We start from the raw sequence: 17,643 nt of genomic DNA on the forward strand, positions 1-17,643 counted from the left end.
CACACACACACACACACACACACACACACACACACACACACACACACACATATTCCCTGCTGAGTTGTGTTGCAATTTTATGTTAATATCTTACTGTAAATTCTGCATGCACTGATGGATCTAAAGGGGCTTCAATAAGGAGAATGTGACTCTGGAGCTCTGGCACTATTTCCATAGACTGCTGCTGCTCACTGTGCAGGCAGAGTCAGACTCAGAGGTCTGGAATATCTGTTCAGTGACTTATAGAGAGAGAAAGAGAGAGCGAGAGAAAGAGAGGAGGGGAAAGAAAAGAAAAGAGGAGGGGGGCTCAAGAGGAGAGGAGTGTAATAGGAAACCAGTCCACCCTTCTATCTCTCTCTCTCTCTCTTTTACCTCTCTCAATCTTCTCAACCTCTCTCTTCTCTGTCCCGCAGTCAGCCGGTTGGACTAACACCTCTCTTCACTCTCACTGGGGAAGTCCACGCAACACTGTATTTCTTCACTACGTCTGTGACTACAGCACTCACCCACTCTCTGCTCAGTGAGGAAGCCTTAGAAGGTGAGTGCCGTTAGGGGCAGATGAGCTCCTGTGTGGACCGAACAGGACAGATTTAGGGGAGGGGGGACTCCAGGCTCAGGCTAACAGGTGCAGACGCCCACCAGAGATGGGAAATCATAAGACCTCATACTTCAGCCACTGAGAGAAGAGTCTATATTAAAAAAAGATACTTATTTCAGTAATAGACACTCATATATAGTGTTATTTCTGATCTTTGTTAATATGATTCCTACTCATTTAAAAAAGCTACTTATTTAAAAAAAAAAGAGGAATTATTTTAAGACCTGATGATGTCCCAAAAATGTAGCTTAATTTCAATTTAGTTGTAAGATTCATTAATATATTTATACTTGTTTGCATTTTTACTTGTAAATTTACTTGTATTTTTTCTTACCTCACTAATGTTTATTAATTGATTTTGCTTGATTTTAGAGAAATGCTAATTTAAATGTGTATTGCTTGTTTAAAAAAGTCATTTTTTTTGCTTCCAACCAAATTTCATTGATGTATTTTTAAACAAAATCAAATTTCTTAACTAGTTTTCTGTTTATTAATATATTAGTAATTGTATTTATTTTTAGGTATTGTGAAAAAGAGCTTTCTAGTTGTCTCAGTTTGATCACTGGTATGTATTTTATGCGTCCTGAGACGTTGGGGAATGTGTGCTGTGTCTCACAGACAAGACAGCAGTGAGTGTGAATGAGTCTAGGGAGTTTGAGACTAAGACAGTGATGTTATTATTTTATAAGTGTGCCCTAAAGATAGTATCTGGGATTTGGTCCAATGTAAAATGCAATATTGAATGGGTGGTTTTATTGTTGTCACATTGTGATAGTGTGTGCATGCCTGGCATGTGTGTGTATGAGCTGGTGAGTGACAGGGTGTGTATGGTTGGTGGAATTGAATTAAAAATAAATAAAAAACTTATTTAATGGAATTTTTTTTGTATGAGTTTGGTTAGGGAATTATTTCGAATTACAACTAAAATATGATGTTTTCTATTTTTATCAAACATTCGAATCTCTAACTTTAAACTTTGGCACATTACTTCTCGGTTTGCACTACAGACATGAATGGTACCTTAAATCATGCAGTTTGTTGTCAATATTTGCTTTTATTTCAAAAGGTGCAATCACATTATCAAAGTGCAAAAAATCTAATTTGTCTATTGTCAATAGTGTAGCAATGCATGAAGCACAGCTCACACAGAAGTCACTTGCAAACCAAACAGCTTTCTGTTGGTCAATGCAAACAAAATCTCACTGACTTATATTAAAGGGGAGACCTGAATATCACAGACTAGCAAACACCCTAGCAACCCCCAAGAACACCTTCATGGCAGTTTTGCACAGGCAAGTAGCACTACAAATCTAGCAGCATTCATATTGTATAATGAAGTTTCCATAGCATTGTTTTAGAACATTACAAAACACATTTAATTTCCTTCCATCTGTTTAACCTATTTTAGATGAGCCAGTTCTTAGCTGAAGTCGGCTGTTATATTTCTAGTGAGCAATAATTGGATTTAACTGACACTTCCATAAGGAGAAAGATGGAAAACTCATTACGCAGATAGCCATGACAAACACAAGATGATAAGCTTGAAGATAAACCACTCGTAATACGTTTCCAGGCTGCTGTGCTCCGAGCTGAAGTGGTATGAATGAGCATTAAGACAGCTTTGATAGACGATTGAGTTTCTCAGATGTGATCCAGTTTGGATCGTGTTGTGGTTAAAAGCCAGTCAGAAATCACCTCATGACAGAATTCATTAAGAATCTGGAAATGTCAGTCAAATAGGCCAATCGGTAGTTAACCATTTCAAGTCGAAAGATTTTGGCAAGTAGCTATTCTTATTTGTTTTGATAAGAAAAAAAAATAGAGACATAAAGAGACAAAGTATCATCAGAGAATTTACTGTTTAGTTGCTATTATAGTATTTGATCATTGAATGCTGCAACTGACCAATCAGAATCAGCAGCATTTCAGAGAGCCGTATAAAATGTTGTTAGGTTTATATTAAGGTCCTGATGGAGCTTGGTCATATAATTAATGATGGATTATGTCTCATTTAAGTGTTGTGATCTTAGAAGCTTGAACATCAGCTCATGCTCAGTGTCGGCCCATGATGCATCTATGATGGCCCATGATGACTTTAGCAGCTGTATATATGTCTGGCAGGACCTGGCCAGCAGTAGAAAGCCATTACTGTCCAGAGAGCAGTAGCCTCCACCTAGCTTATGGAGCTTCTCTCCAATACATGCTGCCAAGCTTACTGCAGTTTATCATATGCTCAAACAAACACTTGCACATATATACATATACGCACCCTTGTAAATATGCAACAACTCATGTAAAACAACATTCGGACTTATTAAATAATTAAATAATCTAACTGTAACTCTTGAATATTAACCGGGCATGGTGTCCTAAAAATGTGGTACTCATGGCGTGAGATGCTGAAAAACCAATGAAATGGGTCAAAGATCTTCCATATAGAGGATGGTTACATACTAAACAACTTAAAAAGTGCATTCTGGGTGAACAGCACCCTAAATGGTGTTTTCTTGTATTCATGCATTGCTGCTCACTTTGAACGCACCCTGTGCAGTGTGCTCATACCTCAGTGAGTCAGACATGCACTGTAGATGTCTTGTACAAAGTTGCTATCAATCTTTCACATGATCCATGTATAAGACATGAGCATTGAGACTGTGCTATTCTTACTCTCTTCTTTGTCCATCTGCACTCACTCTGCTACAAAACAAACATATTATTAATATATAATTATAAACCACATGTATTCTTATTTTCCAAGAGTGCACTGGTCAGAGAAAGCTGTCTGTTCTCCCTGGAGCACAAAGCAAGAGTTCCAGAGGAAATCTAACTTCTCCTCATGTATTATTGAACTTTTGTTGTCCCATAATAGAATAGAGGGGAAAGAAACACAAAGGAGTTTCCATTCATTATTTTGTTAGAAATAAAAGCATCCATTTCTCTGAGCTACTCCTACACAGACATTCCTTTTATACTGTACAAGTCTTCCTTGTGTAAAGGTAAAATATTGACTCCATCTGGACAGGAGCCATTGTTTATACAGCATTGGCTGATATCATGTCTAAGTGCATCAACGTCATGACACTTTCTTAGCACTAATTAATTAAAAGACATACAGGAGGCCTTTAAGGAAAAAGCTTTCATGGATAGCAAAGCATAACTGTTATAATACAAATGTTAAAATATGTATTTTAACTGGCTGCTTTTGATACACTGTTGATTTAGCACTATATCAAAGCCAGTTCTTCTCACAGAAAGTGGCTAATGTTCCAAACGCAAAAAAATGTTGAACTTTTAAAGGAATGTTGTGGGTTCAATAAAAGTTGAGCTTTTTCAAATTCTGCAGCATGACGTCAATTACCACACATTTTGAATTGTTCAGTAGTTTGTAAAAATGCATGTGCTGTAAGGCATTTAGAATGGAAGTCTATGGGGCAAGACAGTGAAGTTCAATGAAGCTGTTATGTTAATTTTAATTGTACAAAAAAATGCATTACTTGAGGTTGTACAAATTGACCTTTTTACAGCTACTTTACAAGTCAAATGAACTTACCAACATAATTCTTGTGATTTGCTGGTTGCGTCACATCTCTTTACATGATTACGACAAGTTAAAAAGGAGAAAAAGTGGAATAACTCTGCACACGTAGGCTTAGTAGTCTTATATTAACGTGGGTTAAGTTGTGCGACTGTACATTTGAAACCATGTGAATTTTACTGTTTACCTAGGTGTAATGCCTTGCCCCTTAGACTTACGTAGTATGATAATTATTGTAAATTCTGTATATTACTGTTTTGTATTCTTACTACATGTGGTAATCCACAGTGTTACAGATTTGAAACAAGACTTCGTAATTTTCATGAACTGTATCTTGAATATAATTGTATTTTGTCTTACTCCACTCGGAGAATTTTTCCCTTGTCTTATACTAAAAATACATTCTTTGAAAATAATCTTAATATCTTTTGTTATGTTGCTTTAAGTATTTTAGATATCAAACATATATAACATATATAAATAATATTTAAATATTTTTATTGAATAATTTAACTGAACAAAATAGGTCATAAATACTAGTTAATAATGGGATTCCATGTGTCTACCTCTACCCTCAAAGTGCATATATTATTTGCTTTCCATCTGAAGCCTTTGACCTTGTCTTTGCAGGTGGGCTGTTCTGGGTGTCTCTCCTCAGCAGTCATGGGGAGGTCAGGAGCGTTCTGGGTTTGGCCGTTTGGGACGAGCATGCAGTTGTTACTTACCCTCGTCCTCTGTGTCACTTGCGTCCATGGTCTTTTTCCACCACAGCCACGGGTCTTCTTGTCATTTCAAGGTAAGAACGTCAGACTCCAATCAAGGCATTTCCTTTTAGATGGGGGTTACTTTAATTACAAGAACCCTTTCCGATGACATCATGTCCTCTTTAAGTAAGGTCACTTCCCTTGATAAAACATTCTCATCAGAGTACCCTAAACCAGATTGAGGGGTCTATTTGTCCCTCATTGAGCTCAGAATGTGCTACTTTGGCTTTGACAATGTGTTCAACATTGCTAAGATACTTAGGATAGGCTGAAATAAAGCTTTTAGTAAATTAAATTAAGGTTTGCTGTTTATTGATCGATCTGTACCTGGTCTTTTGTTCACTGATTGACAGAGAAAAGATTCACATTCATTCAAATCACTTTTAAACTTTGTTGGACAATGTGGACATTTTCTGAAAGATGCAAAGATTTCTAATTTTGGGGAGATGATGTGACCCTTCGATAGCGGCGCACACAAGGTCCTTCGCTCTGCTCAATTTGTCAGATATTCTACAATCCTGATAGTAAACTTCAAACCACTTTCTATTTGCTCCATCATGAGTACTTCAACGGTCAAGGACAATCGGAAAAGAGTGATTGAGCAATCGCCAATAAAGAAAAAATTCAAAGATTCCACCATCACTAAAGAAGAGCTCGACGGCGCCATTGCTAACAGTATCAAGCTAGCACTCAAAGAGCAGCAAAGTACTTTGGATTCGGTTGAGGCCTTGACAGTAAAAGATGCGATAGACTCAGTTCTGACCCCGCTATCGTGACCTACATATCGACATACTGGTGACCAACAGTTCTGTAAAAGAGCTAAAAGCAGAAGTTGAAAAGCTAGCCATCACGGCGAAACAGACACGTGACCGGGTCGATTCCATTCAAGCAGCTGCACGTGAGGATAGGAGAATGGTCCTGAAAGGATCCGATATTGAGATCATCGCATGTATGATGGAAGAAAATGTAACTCAGAGTGGCCGCATACTCTTATCTTTTGTGTGCTGAGATGGCAAGACAGATCGGTGATCCTGAAGGGTGCACGGCAGGCATACCCGTTGAAATATAAGCAGGATAATGTCGCACTGCTGTTTTTTCCTGACTTCAGTCCAGCCACGTCTGCCAGGAGAAGGAGCCTCAGGCCGGTCCTTTGGAGGATGGCAGCGCTGGGTCATGGACACTTAAGTTTCTGGTGTGATCTTCTATCCTGCAATTTTGTCTAGTGACTGATAAGCTTTGAATTTTTCTTTTTTTTTTGGAGCTAATGGAGAGAAGGTTTGATTACTAGTTCTTGACACTGGGTTTTTTGGGGACAGGTTTTGCACTGGTGTGGATCAGTTTTTTTTTTCTTAGGCGGACCTATATTCTCGGTAATGTGTGGTCTGCTTTGGTTTGGGTTCAAAGTTGTTTGTCGTTCCTTTTTTGTGCTACTTTTATTTTATACAACAGACATTAATATCTTTATTTATTTTATTTGAATTTTGAAAAGCTTGCACACTCGGGTGGTTTGGCATATAGAGTTACTTCAAGGAGATCTCACTTTGTGTGGGACTGGATTGTGCCACCTTCTGGGCGACCATCTGTTTCCTCGGTGTGTGGTGGAATTGTTGATCGCATTACAATGCCTTTTTCTGTCAAATCTGTTTGGAATCGGGAATTATCTGACCTTAATTTATCTGTCGACTTGGGAGAAAGTGTGGTCATACCTCAGTTTAACTCGGCTCATCGTCTTATATATTTCAAAGTTATTCATGGAGCATATAAAGTGGCTCTGGTTGTGTGGATGATGTCTGTTGTTGTTGTTTTGGTGTTTTGTGGTGTTTGTTCTGTGTATAAAAATAAATAAAAACTTGATCACAAAAAAAAGAGATTTGTACTTTTGGATTAGTTCCTATATGGTAAAGTTAAATCTAATTTGGGACACAGTCAAACCCTTTAATCTGATTAAAGTGTGGTCAAGAAAAATACTTTTTGGGGTACTCACCGAGCTGTTATTAAAAAATATGATATTATATTACTAGTTGAATTACAAATGATTAATAAATTGTGGAAAATATTTTTTTTAGATCATTTTGCTTGTGATTCATACCTTGCACAATATCGATTTAGCCGTTTTAACTGCCGTTTAATTTCTCCAGAAGTATTGTATCACTTCTGCAGATGGTTAAATGGTCTGCAATGATAAATGTGCTTTGATTTGAAGTGCTAAACATAAATGCTAAATGTAATATATCCACAGTTATGACATAAAGCTTATATTATGTGCTTGAAACATTATCTCTGGGTGCAAACTCAAGAATAATGTTTCCATGATCACCGTAATGGAAATGGCTGATCTGGTCTCATATCAGATGTCAAGGGTGATCTTTCCTCTTATCTGCTGTAGCAAACATTTAATATAGTTGAGTAATGGAATAAGTGGTGTGTCATGCTTTCTGGGAAAACATGTTCACTTTAAGATGATTTTCTGATCTGAATGGATCTGACTATTTTGTTTGTGTAACATGGCCAGGTAGAAGATGTAGACAGATTGATTCAGGCATATTTAACAATAGATGTTTCCACAAGAAAGTTAAAGGAGAAATCTTTTAAACATCTAGCTTAAAACATATAAACAAAGTTCTTAAAACTTCTAAACTGCATTTTTTTTTATATATATAACAATAGATCTGGACTAAATATTGAGCATCTTGTCACAGACTCAAATATAAGAGTCCAATTTATGCTTTGTTCTTCAGTATTTGACATTGTCTGGTTTTGTCAGTAGTGGACATTTGTTTCTTGTTCTTACCATTAAACACTGTTTTTATATGCTTTCCATCGCTCTTTTTCCTTTCAATCTATGTTTTTGGCCTAATTTGTCATTCCATTCTTTCTCCTTGTCTTTCCAGCACATTCCCAAATGTAGTCATCCATCTATGTCTTATGTGCTGAAAAGAAGCAGTGGGAAGCTTTGTTAAAGGCGACATGAGAAGTGTCAGAGAGGATTGTGCCATGGAAAAACTATGCTCACACTCAAAGCATTCTGGAAAGGCTTTGCGTCCTTCTGAAGAATGCCACGTAACACGCTCTGTTTGACATTAATAAGAACATCATAAACAGCTGTCTATCACTGTGCTGCAAACAAATTAAAGCCAGATTAGTTTGTACTAATCAATCAAGCTTCATCTTAGACTACGCTTCTTCACAGCAGGTGTGGATTTGAGTAAAGTCTTTGTGAGGTTGAGATGGCCTCTGGAGAAGTCATTCAGTCCAGAGACCTTTTTGGTTGAGAAAAAGATTACCGAAATACAGAAGACATCTTAATCATTGAAAAATCAGATGTGTTTGTATTTTGGAGAGAGTTTCACAGTAAATGAACAGTGTAATGCATAGTCTGGGAATGTATCAACAGAAACAATTTATGAGGTCCCAGTTTGTCATCTACATGATTTAGACATCCCTTAAGTCTCTTAGACCTTTTGGATCATTTTCATCTTTCTGAGAGTTTTGAAAGAAGACAGATGTATAGGTTAAAAAACGTGAGTATTATAGCGAACAGGGTCTGAATATGTGAGCTGGACTGGACAAGGAACACTCCAGATGTTCCTGAGCAGCACCAGTAAAGTTACATCTGAAAGCATCTTTATGGCGAGAGCTGGGAGCTTTGGGTGTCTCTCAGCGTCCATGACTAGAGAAGGAAAGAGGGTGAAGAAAAAAACTGAAGGAAAAAACCCTCAATATTCCAGCTGAAGTTATTCCTTAAAGGGATACTCCCCCCAAAATGAAAATGTTGTCAATCACTTACCCCCATGTCATTCCAAACCGGTAAAAACTTTGTTCGTCTTCGGAACACAATTTAAGATATTTTGGATGAAAACCATGAGGCTTGTGACTGTCCCATAGACTGCCAAGTAAATACTGTCAAGGTCCAGAAAAGCTCCAGCTCCCCACATCACCATAGCACCATTTTGGTGAATATGAGCTGGACGCAGGCGGTGTACGCTATACTGTGTCAGCCGCGCCACAAGGATACGTTTTCTACATGTATTTACGCTTTGATTTGAACGAAAACAGCGCATCAGTGCAGCGCGGCTGACACAGAAGAGCGTATGCTGCCTGCGTCCAGCTCATATTCTCCAAAATGGCGCTACGTGATGTGGGGAGAGACAGAGGAGAGGAATTGTTGAATAAAGTCGTTATTTTAATTTTCTTCATGTACAAAAAGTATTGTCGTCACTTCATAACGTTACGATTGAACCACTGATGGCAGATGGACTATTCTGACGATGTCTTTCATACTTTTCTGGACCTTGGCAGTGTATTTTACTTGGCAGTCTATGGGACAGTCACAAGCCTCCCGGTTTTCATCCAAAATATCTTAAATTGTGTTCCGAAGACGAACGAAGCTTTTACGGGTTTGGAACGACATGTGGGTAAGTGATTAATGACAAAATTTTCATTTTGGGGTGGAGTATACTTTTAATAAATGGCATAATGCAAATTTTGGAAGCTAACTGAACAAGTTAAGAAAAGCTAAAGATAATAAAAATGCTTTCCAACATCAATAGAAAACATCATACTGAAAAGTCTAGTCTTTGCCAACAACAGTAACCAATGGCAAAAGAACTTAGCAAAAGGTGAGTTACTCTATGTGATTTGAACTAATACCTCATGAAAAAATAAACCTGGGCAATGAAGTCGGCGTCAGAATGTTTAACTGTTTGGCGGTCAGTCTGGCGTGAGCTCTTTTGAAACTCGAGTCTGAGGATATCTTTGCGTAAGGCAAGACGTTGATAGCTTGTGTCGTGTTGAGAGGAGAACTGCTGTCTATGAAATTCTTCCAATCTCTGCCTAATAATTTGTTCATTCAATGCAATTGCCAGGCAAAAGAAACTTAATAATAAACCATGATGAAGTAATCATGAAATTATCCAACAAACATGTCAGAGTCATATTTTAAAATAAAATAACTAAATAATTAAAATATTACCATCATGTATAAATATTTTTCATTTTCATCTATTTAGATTTTTTTCCCTCCTCCCAAACAATGCATTACTGTTTGGGAGGAGACATCCAGACATTTGCCAATTTCATGAAGTCAGCCTGATTAATAATGCATTTACTTCAATTAGGACACAATCACAAACAGCTGGGTGTTAACTTGGCTCAGCCCCTCTGTAAGGATAATGTCTGTTTATCAGTTCTGACCTGAATCCACCCAGTCAAAAATTTCGTTTGAGCCACATGTGTGAACTTGAGCCAGGTAACACAAGGCAACACCCTTTGGAAATAAAGGAGGTCATGCACTTTAATCAATACCCATTTTGATCTGTCCATGGGTGGGTTGTTGTTGTTTTCAGATAACCATCAGAAAAGTATGGCATTTTAGGAATCCGTCATGAGACGGACACAAATGTTTTCAGCATCTTTCACGTGACTCCCAACACGAGTAGTATGACCTTCACATTGTTTTACTAGCTATGTCAAACTATGTTTATATCAGCTGACAGTTCTGTTCTTTGTTATTTATAAACTGATATTTAACAGTTTATCAACTGAGGCAAGTAATGCATTTCATCTCAGAAGCCGTGCTGTTAAAAAATAGGAGATGGAGAAGGCAGCTGTATTGCACAACATCGCTGGGTGTTTCCATATTGTGACTGGAAGCCATCTATGACAAATGTATGCCATTTTGCATGCATGCACAGATTTTCTGTTTCCACAAAAACACGCACCACAAATTTTTGCCCTCAGATTGTTTTAGTTGTATGCAGTTATGCAGTATTAAAACTCTTTTATTCACCAGCAGGCCACAACACAGCATTTATAAGTGTATGTGTGCCATATACTAGCACTGATGTCATAAATTGAGACTTTTAACTTTTATGAAAATACACATGGGGACTTTAAAAAAAGCCTCATCTATGAAGGTCAGATTTTTATCTTAATTGTAGTCCTTTTACAGCAGAAAATCAAGACTAACATTTGCTTAAACCCATTCATGGCCAGGGTAAAGCATTCTCTACATTTTCTACCCCAGATATCACTTTGAGGATTAAACAGCAATGTCCTCTGCCAACATCACATTCATCAGCTATAAGGTAACGTCTTAGGCATAAACCACTTCTGAGCTGTGGCTGAAGCCCAGAAGTGTGATGTTGAACAGTCCATTCAAAAGACTAAAAGTTTTACTTTGGTTTGACCATAATGATGATGTTCCTGCACTGAAACATGTGATATCTCACAATAAGTGTGCATTTAATTGATACAATTGTCTCTTCGCAAAGACCCTTCTCCCTTAGTTACTGTTGCTACGTCCGACAAGCCAAGCTGCTCTTACACCACACATCATGTTCTCACGCAGTGAAGAATACAGGACACTGACAACATGCCAACAGACAAGACAGAGCAGGTTAGTTTTGGTATGAAACAAAGTCTCAGCTTTCAAATTTAGTAATTTTTAAGATTCAAACCATAAATGCCGTTTTGAGTCTCTTTAATGTGTCATGACAGATCACTGTAGCACCACATGAACCGATCATCTCTTCCTCTTTACTAGTTATGACAAATAAACATGAATGAACATCAGAAGGTATCTTGTTTCAACCGCGAAAAGACGTTGATACACACCATTTTTCAAGTTCACTTCCACCAACGTTAATCTACTACTTTGCTGTCTGATTTGTTTGTTGGACAAAATGGCAGATTCCCCGTTGTTACTGGTCAGATTGCCTGTCAATCAAACTCCTGGCGAAGGGTCGATTTTACTAAAAATAGAAAAGTTTTTCCTTTGGTTTTTTAAAAAGTTTCATACACATATGACAATGTTCCCCATTCACATGGATCCTCAAACGGCTAAAAACGTTGTATTATACATGCCAGCCAGTAGTTGGCGATGTCACTTTGTGTTCACTTACATGTAATTTGAATGCGCATGATGTCACCGGTTTCACAAATTCACATTTTTGTAGTTTACACAGAGAGAATAACAGAATTGATTTAAAATACTTGCTCTCTGAAACCAATTTTCAAAAGTTTGCATTTTCAGGCCCCCAAAAGGCTGTTGCCGTGTACATGAATGGCCAAAACACATAAAAAGTATTAAGTTTTTAGTTGAAAATGGTTTTTATTTTACTTTTTTATGTTCTAAAAATGGTTGTTAGCTAATTGCTAGGGTCTTGCTTTGGTTTTCTGGGTGGTTCCTAGGGTGCTTCCTTCACCATTCATAGGTGGTTTCTGTAGTGTTCTGGAAGTTTTCTTACTGGCCCAGTTTATGAGGTGTTTGTTACCTTCTTATAAAACACAACACAACACAACACAACACAACACAACACAACACAACACAACACAACACAACACAACACAAAACCACAACACAACAAAACCACAACACAACACAATAAAACAAAACAAAACAAAAACACAACACAACACAAAAAAATCCCCAAACAAAACAAACAAAAAAACAACACAAAACAAAACAAAAAAGAAGAACAAAGAAGTCTAATACTATACTAACAATCAATGCTGAGTGAAAGATCTTTGGCTACAACTTCCTCTTGGTTGTGTCTGAGGTTAAGAGGTCATGGTTAGGTCAGGTTAGGGTTAGAATGAGGTCAGACAAACTATAAATGGAGCGTCAGTCTATTTCAAGTTAAGACTAACAGACCAAATAGTTCTTTGGAGCTGTAAAATTATTTTGGCAAAGGATAATAGCTATGAACATTGAACACATGTAAAATATTAAGCAATGAACACGCACAAATACAGTGCAGAATGTTGGGGAATTCCATTCTATACAAAACATAATTTGTCGAAGCTGTCAGCAGTGGCATATTAAGGCCAACAAATGTGTTTATCTGCAGGCTATGTCTAGGCTAACTGTACTGATCGAGTTAGAGCTTGGACCACAGTGCTTGAGGCAGACAATATCTGTCCTCTTTCTTGCCCCCATTTCACCTTGCTCAGCTTTTTAACCTGGGTAAATAACACTGTTTACTCTGTTTGCCTGCAGATACCACGATCAATCCTTGTCTGTCAATACTGAGAACAGCCCATCATAATGGTGGAGTTAACATGCACATTCTGCCCTATTGATTCATGCTAATGTATTCAAGGGTTGTTCCATGTTTTCACCTTCCTTTCTAAGACTTTTTCTGTTTGCTCAAACTGTGAAGGCCTATGGCTTTGAAAAGAATGTTTAAAGCCAAATATGGTTTATGGTTTGAAGATTCCTAAAGCTTTTCCAGCTGAGTGGCCAAAACTCTAAATTGTAAAAGGAAAGAGGTTGGTTAAAAAGAAAAAGAAAGGAAACATTGGCGTAATGGAGTAGACAGGTTCTTCCTGTGTTCCTTTATAAACAAATGTGAATTTCATTTTCAAAATGAGTCTTTCGTCTACATGATTGCGTTCACTTGGCTCCCTCCAAATTTCAGTAGGCTACTTTTTCTTTTCTTTTCGCATTTCAACATTAAGTCTGCATGGTTATAGAAGAAATGACTGAACAATAACCAAAATACAAACAATTTAAAACTATATAGTAGCTTTAGTTCCATAGGATGAATATCATGAATCAATTCAAAGTCATATTAAACCCCAAAATCAAAAGAAATAAATAAGAAATTGCATTTAATTGTTCTTAAATGTCTTTAAAAAAAGGCTTTGTTTTATAATAATAATAATAACTCTCAATGTTTTTTGGAGTAAATTTTGGCAATTTTCATGAAATTCATCCCAGTCTTTCCATTATCGCTGTTTTAAGTAAATCAGCATGCAACACGTGCATGTTTATGTATAAGCGAGGGGTGCCTCGTGTTAAGGTGAAAGGTCACGGGGGGCCCAAGGGGATCGGTGACAGGTGAAGATGTGGCCATGTGCTAATTGGGGCAAAGCAGCCATTAGCACGATGGGTAGGTTAACGTGTAAAGTTACAGCTCCTGTGGAGAACCCTGTGTGGTGCCAAAGAAATACAGCACTGTAACCGAGCCCTATCTGACGCAGAGAGATACAGAGGATCTAAGACTGTTGATCAAAATCAATGCTGCCAAGAGAGCTGCCCCATCTGAACTCTGTGCTAAAATTATGCTATCTGTAGCAGAAATCTGACAGAACTGTAAATTGTATTACCAATAAATGTGAATTAAAGCCCAATCATGTTTAAACAGGAGGTGCTTCTTTTCCTTGCAAACTTTCTAAATTACCTGCTTTGTCCATTGGGACTCAAATATTGAGCACTATCAAGTTTTTTATGCACAAGAGAACAGAAGAGAAGAGAAAGCTCTTCTCTGACTGGCGACCCCAGAGGACAGATGTGTTGAAGGATTTAGGGAGAAAACGGCAGCCTAGCTAATGCTAATTGACATAGTCAGTTGCTAACAGTGCTGTCAGTGTGAAATGCAATGCATGCAGGTCTTCTTCCCCTCTGCCAGTATTTATAAATGCTTATTGAATGAGAGTGCTAGTGTATTTGTGTATGTGTGAGTGTGTAAGCGTGCATTCTAGAGGCCGGAGGAATGTGGCTAATGTCAAGAGGACAGACTGTCTGACGACTCTGTCGCATGTTACCCTACAGTCTGGGTGGTCGAGGTTCGTTGAGCGCATCCTGACCTGCTTCATGGGTTCACCTGATCACCCTAAATCAAAGTTTCTTACAGTGTCTGTAGAAAATGTAAAAAAAAAAAATAACAAACCGCAAACTGTGTGTCTGTCAGAGCATCTTTACTAAACTATACGTGTTAACTATATCTTACGATTTATTTTAAAGCCCTTAATATAAGCATGTCTCATGTTTAAAGCAAATTGAATTAATCACTTTCCCTGGAGCAGCTCACTCTGCGTCCTCTGCTATTATTCAGATGCACTTGTATCAAATACTGTATATCGATATAAACGGTATTACCTCATACCATATCGCTTATAAGAAATATATCGATATATATCGTATAAACTCGATATATACCGCCCTAGTTGATAGGTTGCTGAAAACTAATAACTTACTAGTAAACTAATAAATTAGAGCTTTTTCAATGTCAAAATATATTACCTAAGTTTACAGGTTTAAAAACAAGTAGCAATCACTTGGGAGCCTCCCTTTTTTCTATCTCACAGCATGGTAGATCATGCAACTGAACCAGAGCCAAACATATTGTGTGCTTTAATGAGATGACGTATACGGTTGCCTGGATAGAGTCTACAAGTATGTGTGAAATCACTTACACATCACATTATGTAAGTTTAACCATGCAGAACCAAACCAAAGGACCATGTTATTGTCTACATCGCGGCAGCTTTTGAAAGGGGTTTAAAGTCATGTCTTGAAGGCCAGGGGTAATTCATCTTCATGAAGAACGTAAGTTCTGGGTACTCCACCCACTTGCTCCCTGAGCAACACTGGCACCAGTAGCGTTCTGAATGAATGGGACATTGCCTTTATATTTGCATACAGTTAATTTATGCATACCAGCTCTTAGCTTTCAGGCAATGAGGCGCAAGTTAACAAAAGCTGCTGCTGTAATTGGAGCTTAAGCTGGTAAAGCAAAGTTAATGGAGCCTGGGAAACTTTGGCTTGAGTTTTGAACTGCAATTAGTGTCTCTCAGCAGGTTCATGCAATGGTTTGTCCATCATTTACTTTGTTTTACTTTCAAATTACATGGAAAATCTGAGCTCCAGTCTGAAATCAGTTGTAATGATTCTAATCTGAAAGGAAGCTGATTTTTGGTAAAAGTATTGGCAGCTGAGACAGAGGCGCATACAGCGCTTCAGTGACATTAGCAGGTAACCTAAAGACATTTGGCATCATGACTTTAAAACCAATCCAGGTTCTCTTGTAAAAGAGCTCAGCTGATCTCTGTTTTTATGATCTCTCCCAGAGCAAACATGATCCTTGTAAGGCTAACAGACTGAAGGTATTCTGTTAACCAACTCTAAGAACCTGATGATATTATGATCTGATTACATTTAATGCATTTAACATTTTCTTTTTATTGTTGTTTTGAAGTGAAGTGAAGTGAGGTGACGTGACATACAGCCAAGTATGGTGACCCATACTCAGAATTTGTGCTCTGCATTTAATCCATCCAAAGTGCACACACACAGCAGTGAACACACACACACACACACCGTGAACACACACCCGGAGCAGTGGGCAGCCATTTATGTCGTGGTATTGCCGGCCTGAGACTCAAACCCACAACCTTAGGGTTAGGAGTTAAACTCTCTAACCACTAGGCCACGACTTCCCCCATTTGAACTTCATTCCACAAGTATTATGGATTAGAGTTGTGCTACTACTTTTCTAAGAGCTCAGGCTTATGATTTTTACCTGAAAGGTGATAAAACCACTGTTCAGCACATTTCTTTGGGTGAAATACAGTCATTTCTATGTAATCAGGAATTTTATGTGAAGGCAAATATTTTCCCCCAAACATATTACGCACTAGGTTTGAGTTAGTCATGTAAATAGCTTTATGGTATATTATCTCCTATACAGTATATCCAATAGAACTAGCTATCGTCATTTATTCCAGAATAATTCTACTATTGTCTAGTAAAACTACATTATTTTGGAATGTAACAGCAGATAGTTTCTTTTGTTTGACAGGACCAACTTGTTTACTTAATTTGATCTCAGTTTTAGCATCCATCAGTTTTTGACATTGAGGTACTGTGGCTTCACAATGCTAACATGAACCAAGTAAAGCCAGTACTGACAAAAATGGGCTGGTAATGGGTTTAGCAATAGATATGGATTATTTGATCCGTGTCAAGGTGAATGTGTACTCATTAAACTCTTAAACCTACCAGTGATTCTCTAACCTTGTGCCCCGAACATGCAGTATGGATTTCTCTGGAAACTTCTGTTTTATGATCAAACATGTGGTCTTGCATATCTTGATGGTCTCCTCTGAGCAGATCGAGACCCATAACCCTCTCATGCTGTTTAATAATGGATGTTTAAGAAGTTTCTTAGCACAAATGGGCTTTGTTCCAGTTCTGCTCGACTGCTCTGTATAAATGAAAACAAAAAGGTTGTGAGTGGAATGAGGAAGTGGAAACTCATCTATAACTAGCTAGCATGGTTGAGGTTCTTAGTTCATTTCTTGGTTGGCTGCTCAAAGCTTGCTCTTACTAAAGGTCTGAAAACATCTTAAATCCCACATCCCCATTTTGAAACTCTCTCCTACACATAACATAACACACATAACTGTTTTATACTGTCGAGTACGAGTTCAAGGTGTTATCACTACTTGCTTTCAGCAATAGAAGAGTTCCTATGTTCCTTTCACAGCTAGTTTAAAGGGAATCAACCTTCTGTTATTGACTACACAAGCTCATAAGCAACTTTTATCCACATATATCAAATTTCAATCCACTGAAGAGCTCAGGAAAAGGCCTAGACATAACACTTCTGAGGAAAACATTCCCAGCACTTCTTTGCAATACCACCCTTTCAGAAAACCACACCATCGGCAGTTTAAAGAGCACCCTGCTGGGCAAACAACACTAGCCATGTCATGGTCAATTGTATCTACAAAGCAACACCCAGAATGTCTCCTCCAGGACCAATCCTACTAGGATGTGTGACGAGCATCTCCGTGTTGAACTTCCTGATTTAACCATTCAAGAATGTGGTCCAGCCAATGACTAATACAGCATGTATGTTGGAAAATATCACAAACAAAATATTCATTATCAAAAGCTCTCTTGACGTGTTTTAGCCTGGGGATTAATGTTTCATATCGAACTTTAAAATATGGAGTAT

General features: G+C 37.9%; 1 protein-coding gene across 1 annotated transcript in view; it reads left to right on the top strand.

Annotated features, from left to right (window-relative positions):
* Window positions 1–280: 280 nt before the first annotated feature.
* The window catches only part of LOC109069877 (sema domain, immunoglobulin domain (Ig), short basic domain, secreted, (semaphorin) 3C), a 43,112-nt gene continuing 25,749 nt past the window's right edge, over window positions 281–17,643 (top strand). The window contains exons 1-2 of the mRNA XM_042742711.1: window positions 281–538; window positions 4,764–4,929. Of these exons, the coding sequence (XP_042598645.1) occupies window positions 4,797–4,929 (133 nt within the window). The 5' untranslated portion in view covers window positions 281–538; window positions 4,764–4,796. The remainder of the gene's footprint in view (window positions 539–4,763; window positions 4,930–17,643) is intronic.

The sequence above is a fragment of the Cyprinus carpio genome, chromosome A4, assembly GCF_018340385.1.
Source record: "Cyprinus carpio isolate SPL01 chromosome A4, ASM1834038v1, whole genome shotgun sequence".
Classification (NCBI taxonomy): Eukaryota; Metazoa; Chordata; class Actinopteri; order Cypriniformes; family Cyprinidae; genus Cyprinus; species Cyprinus carpio.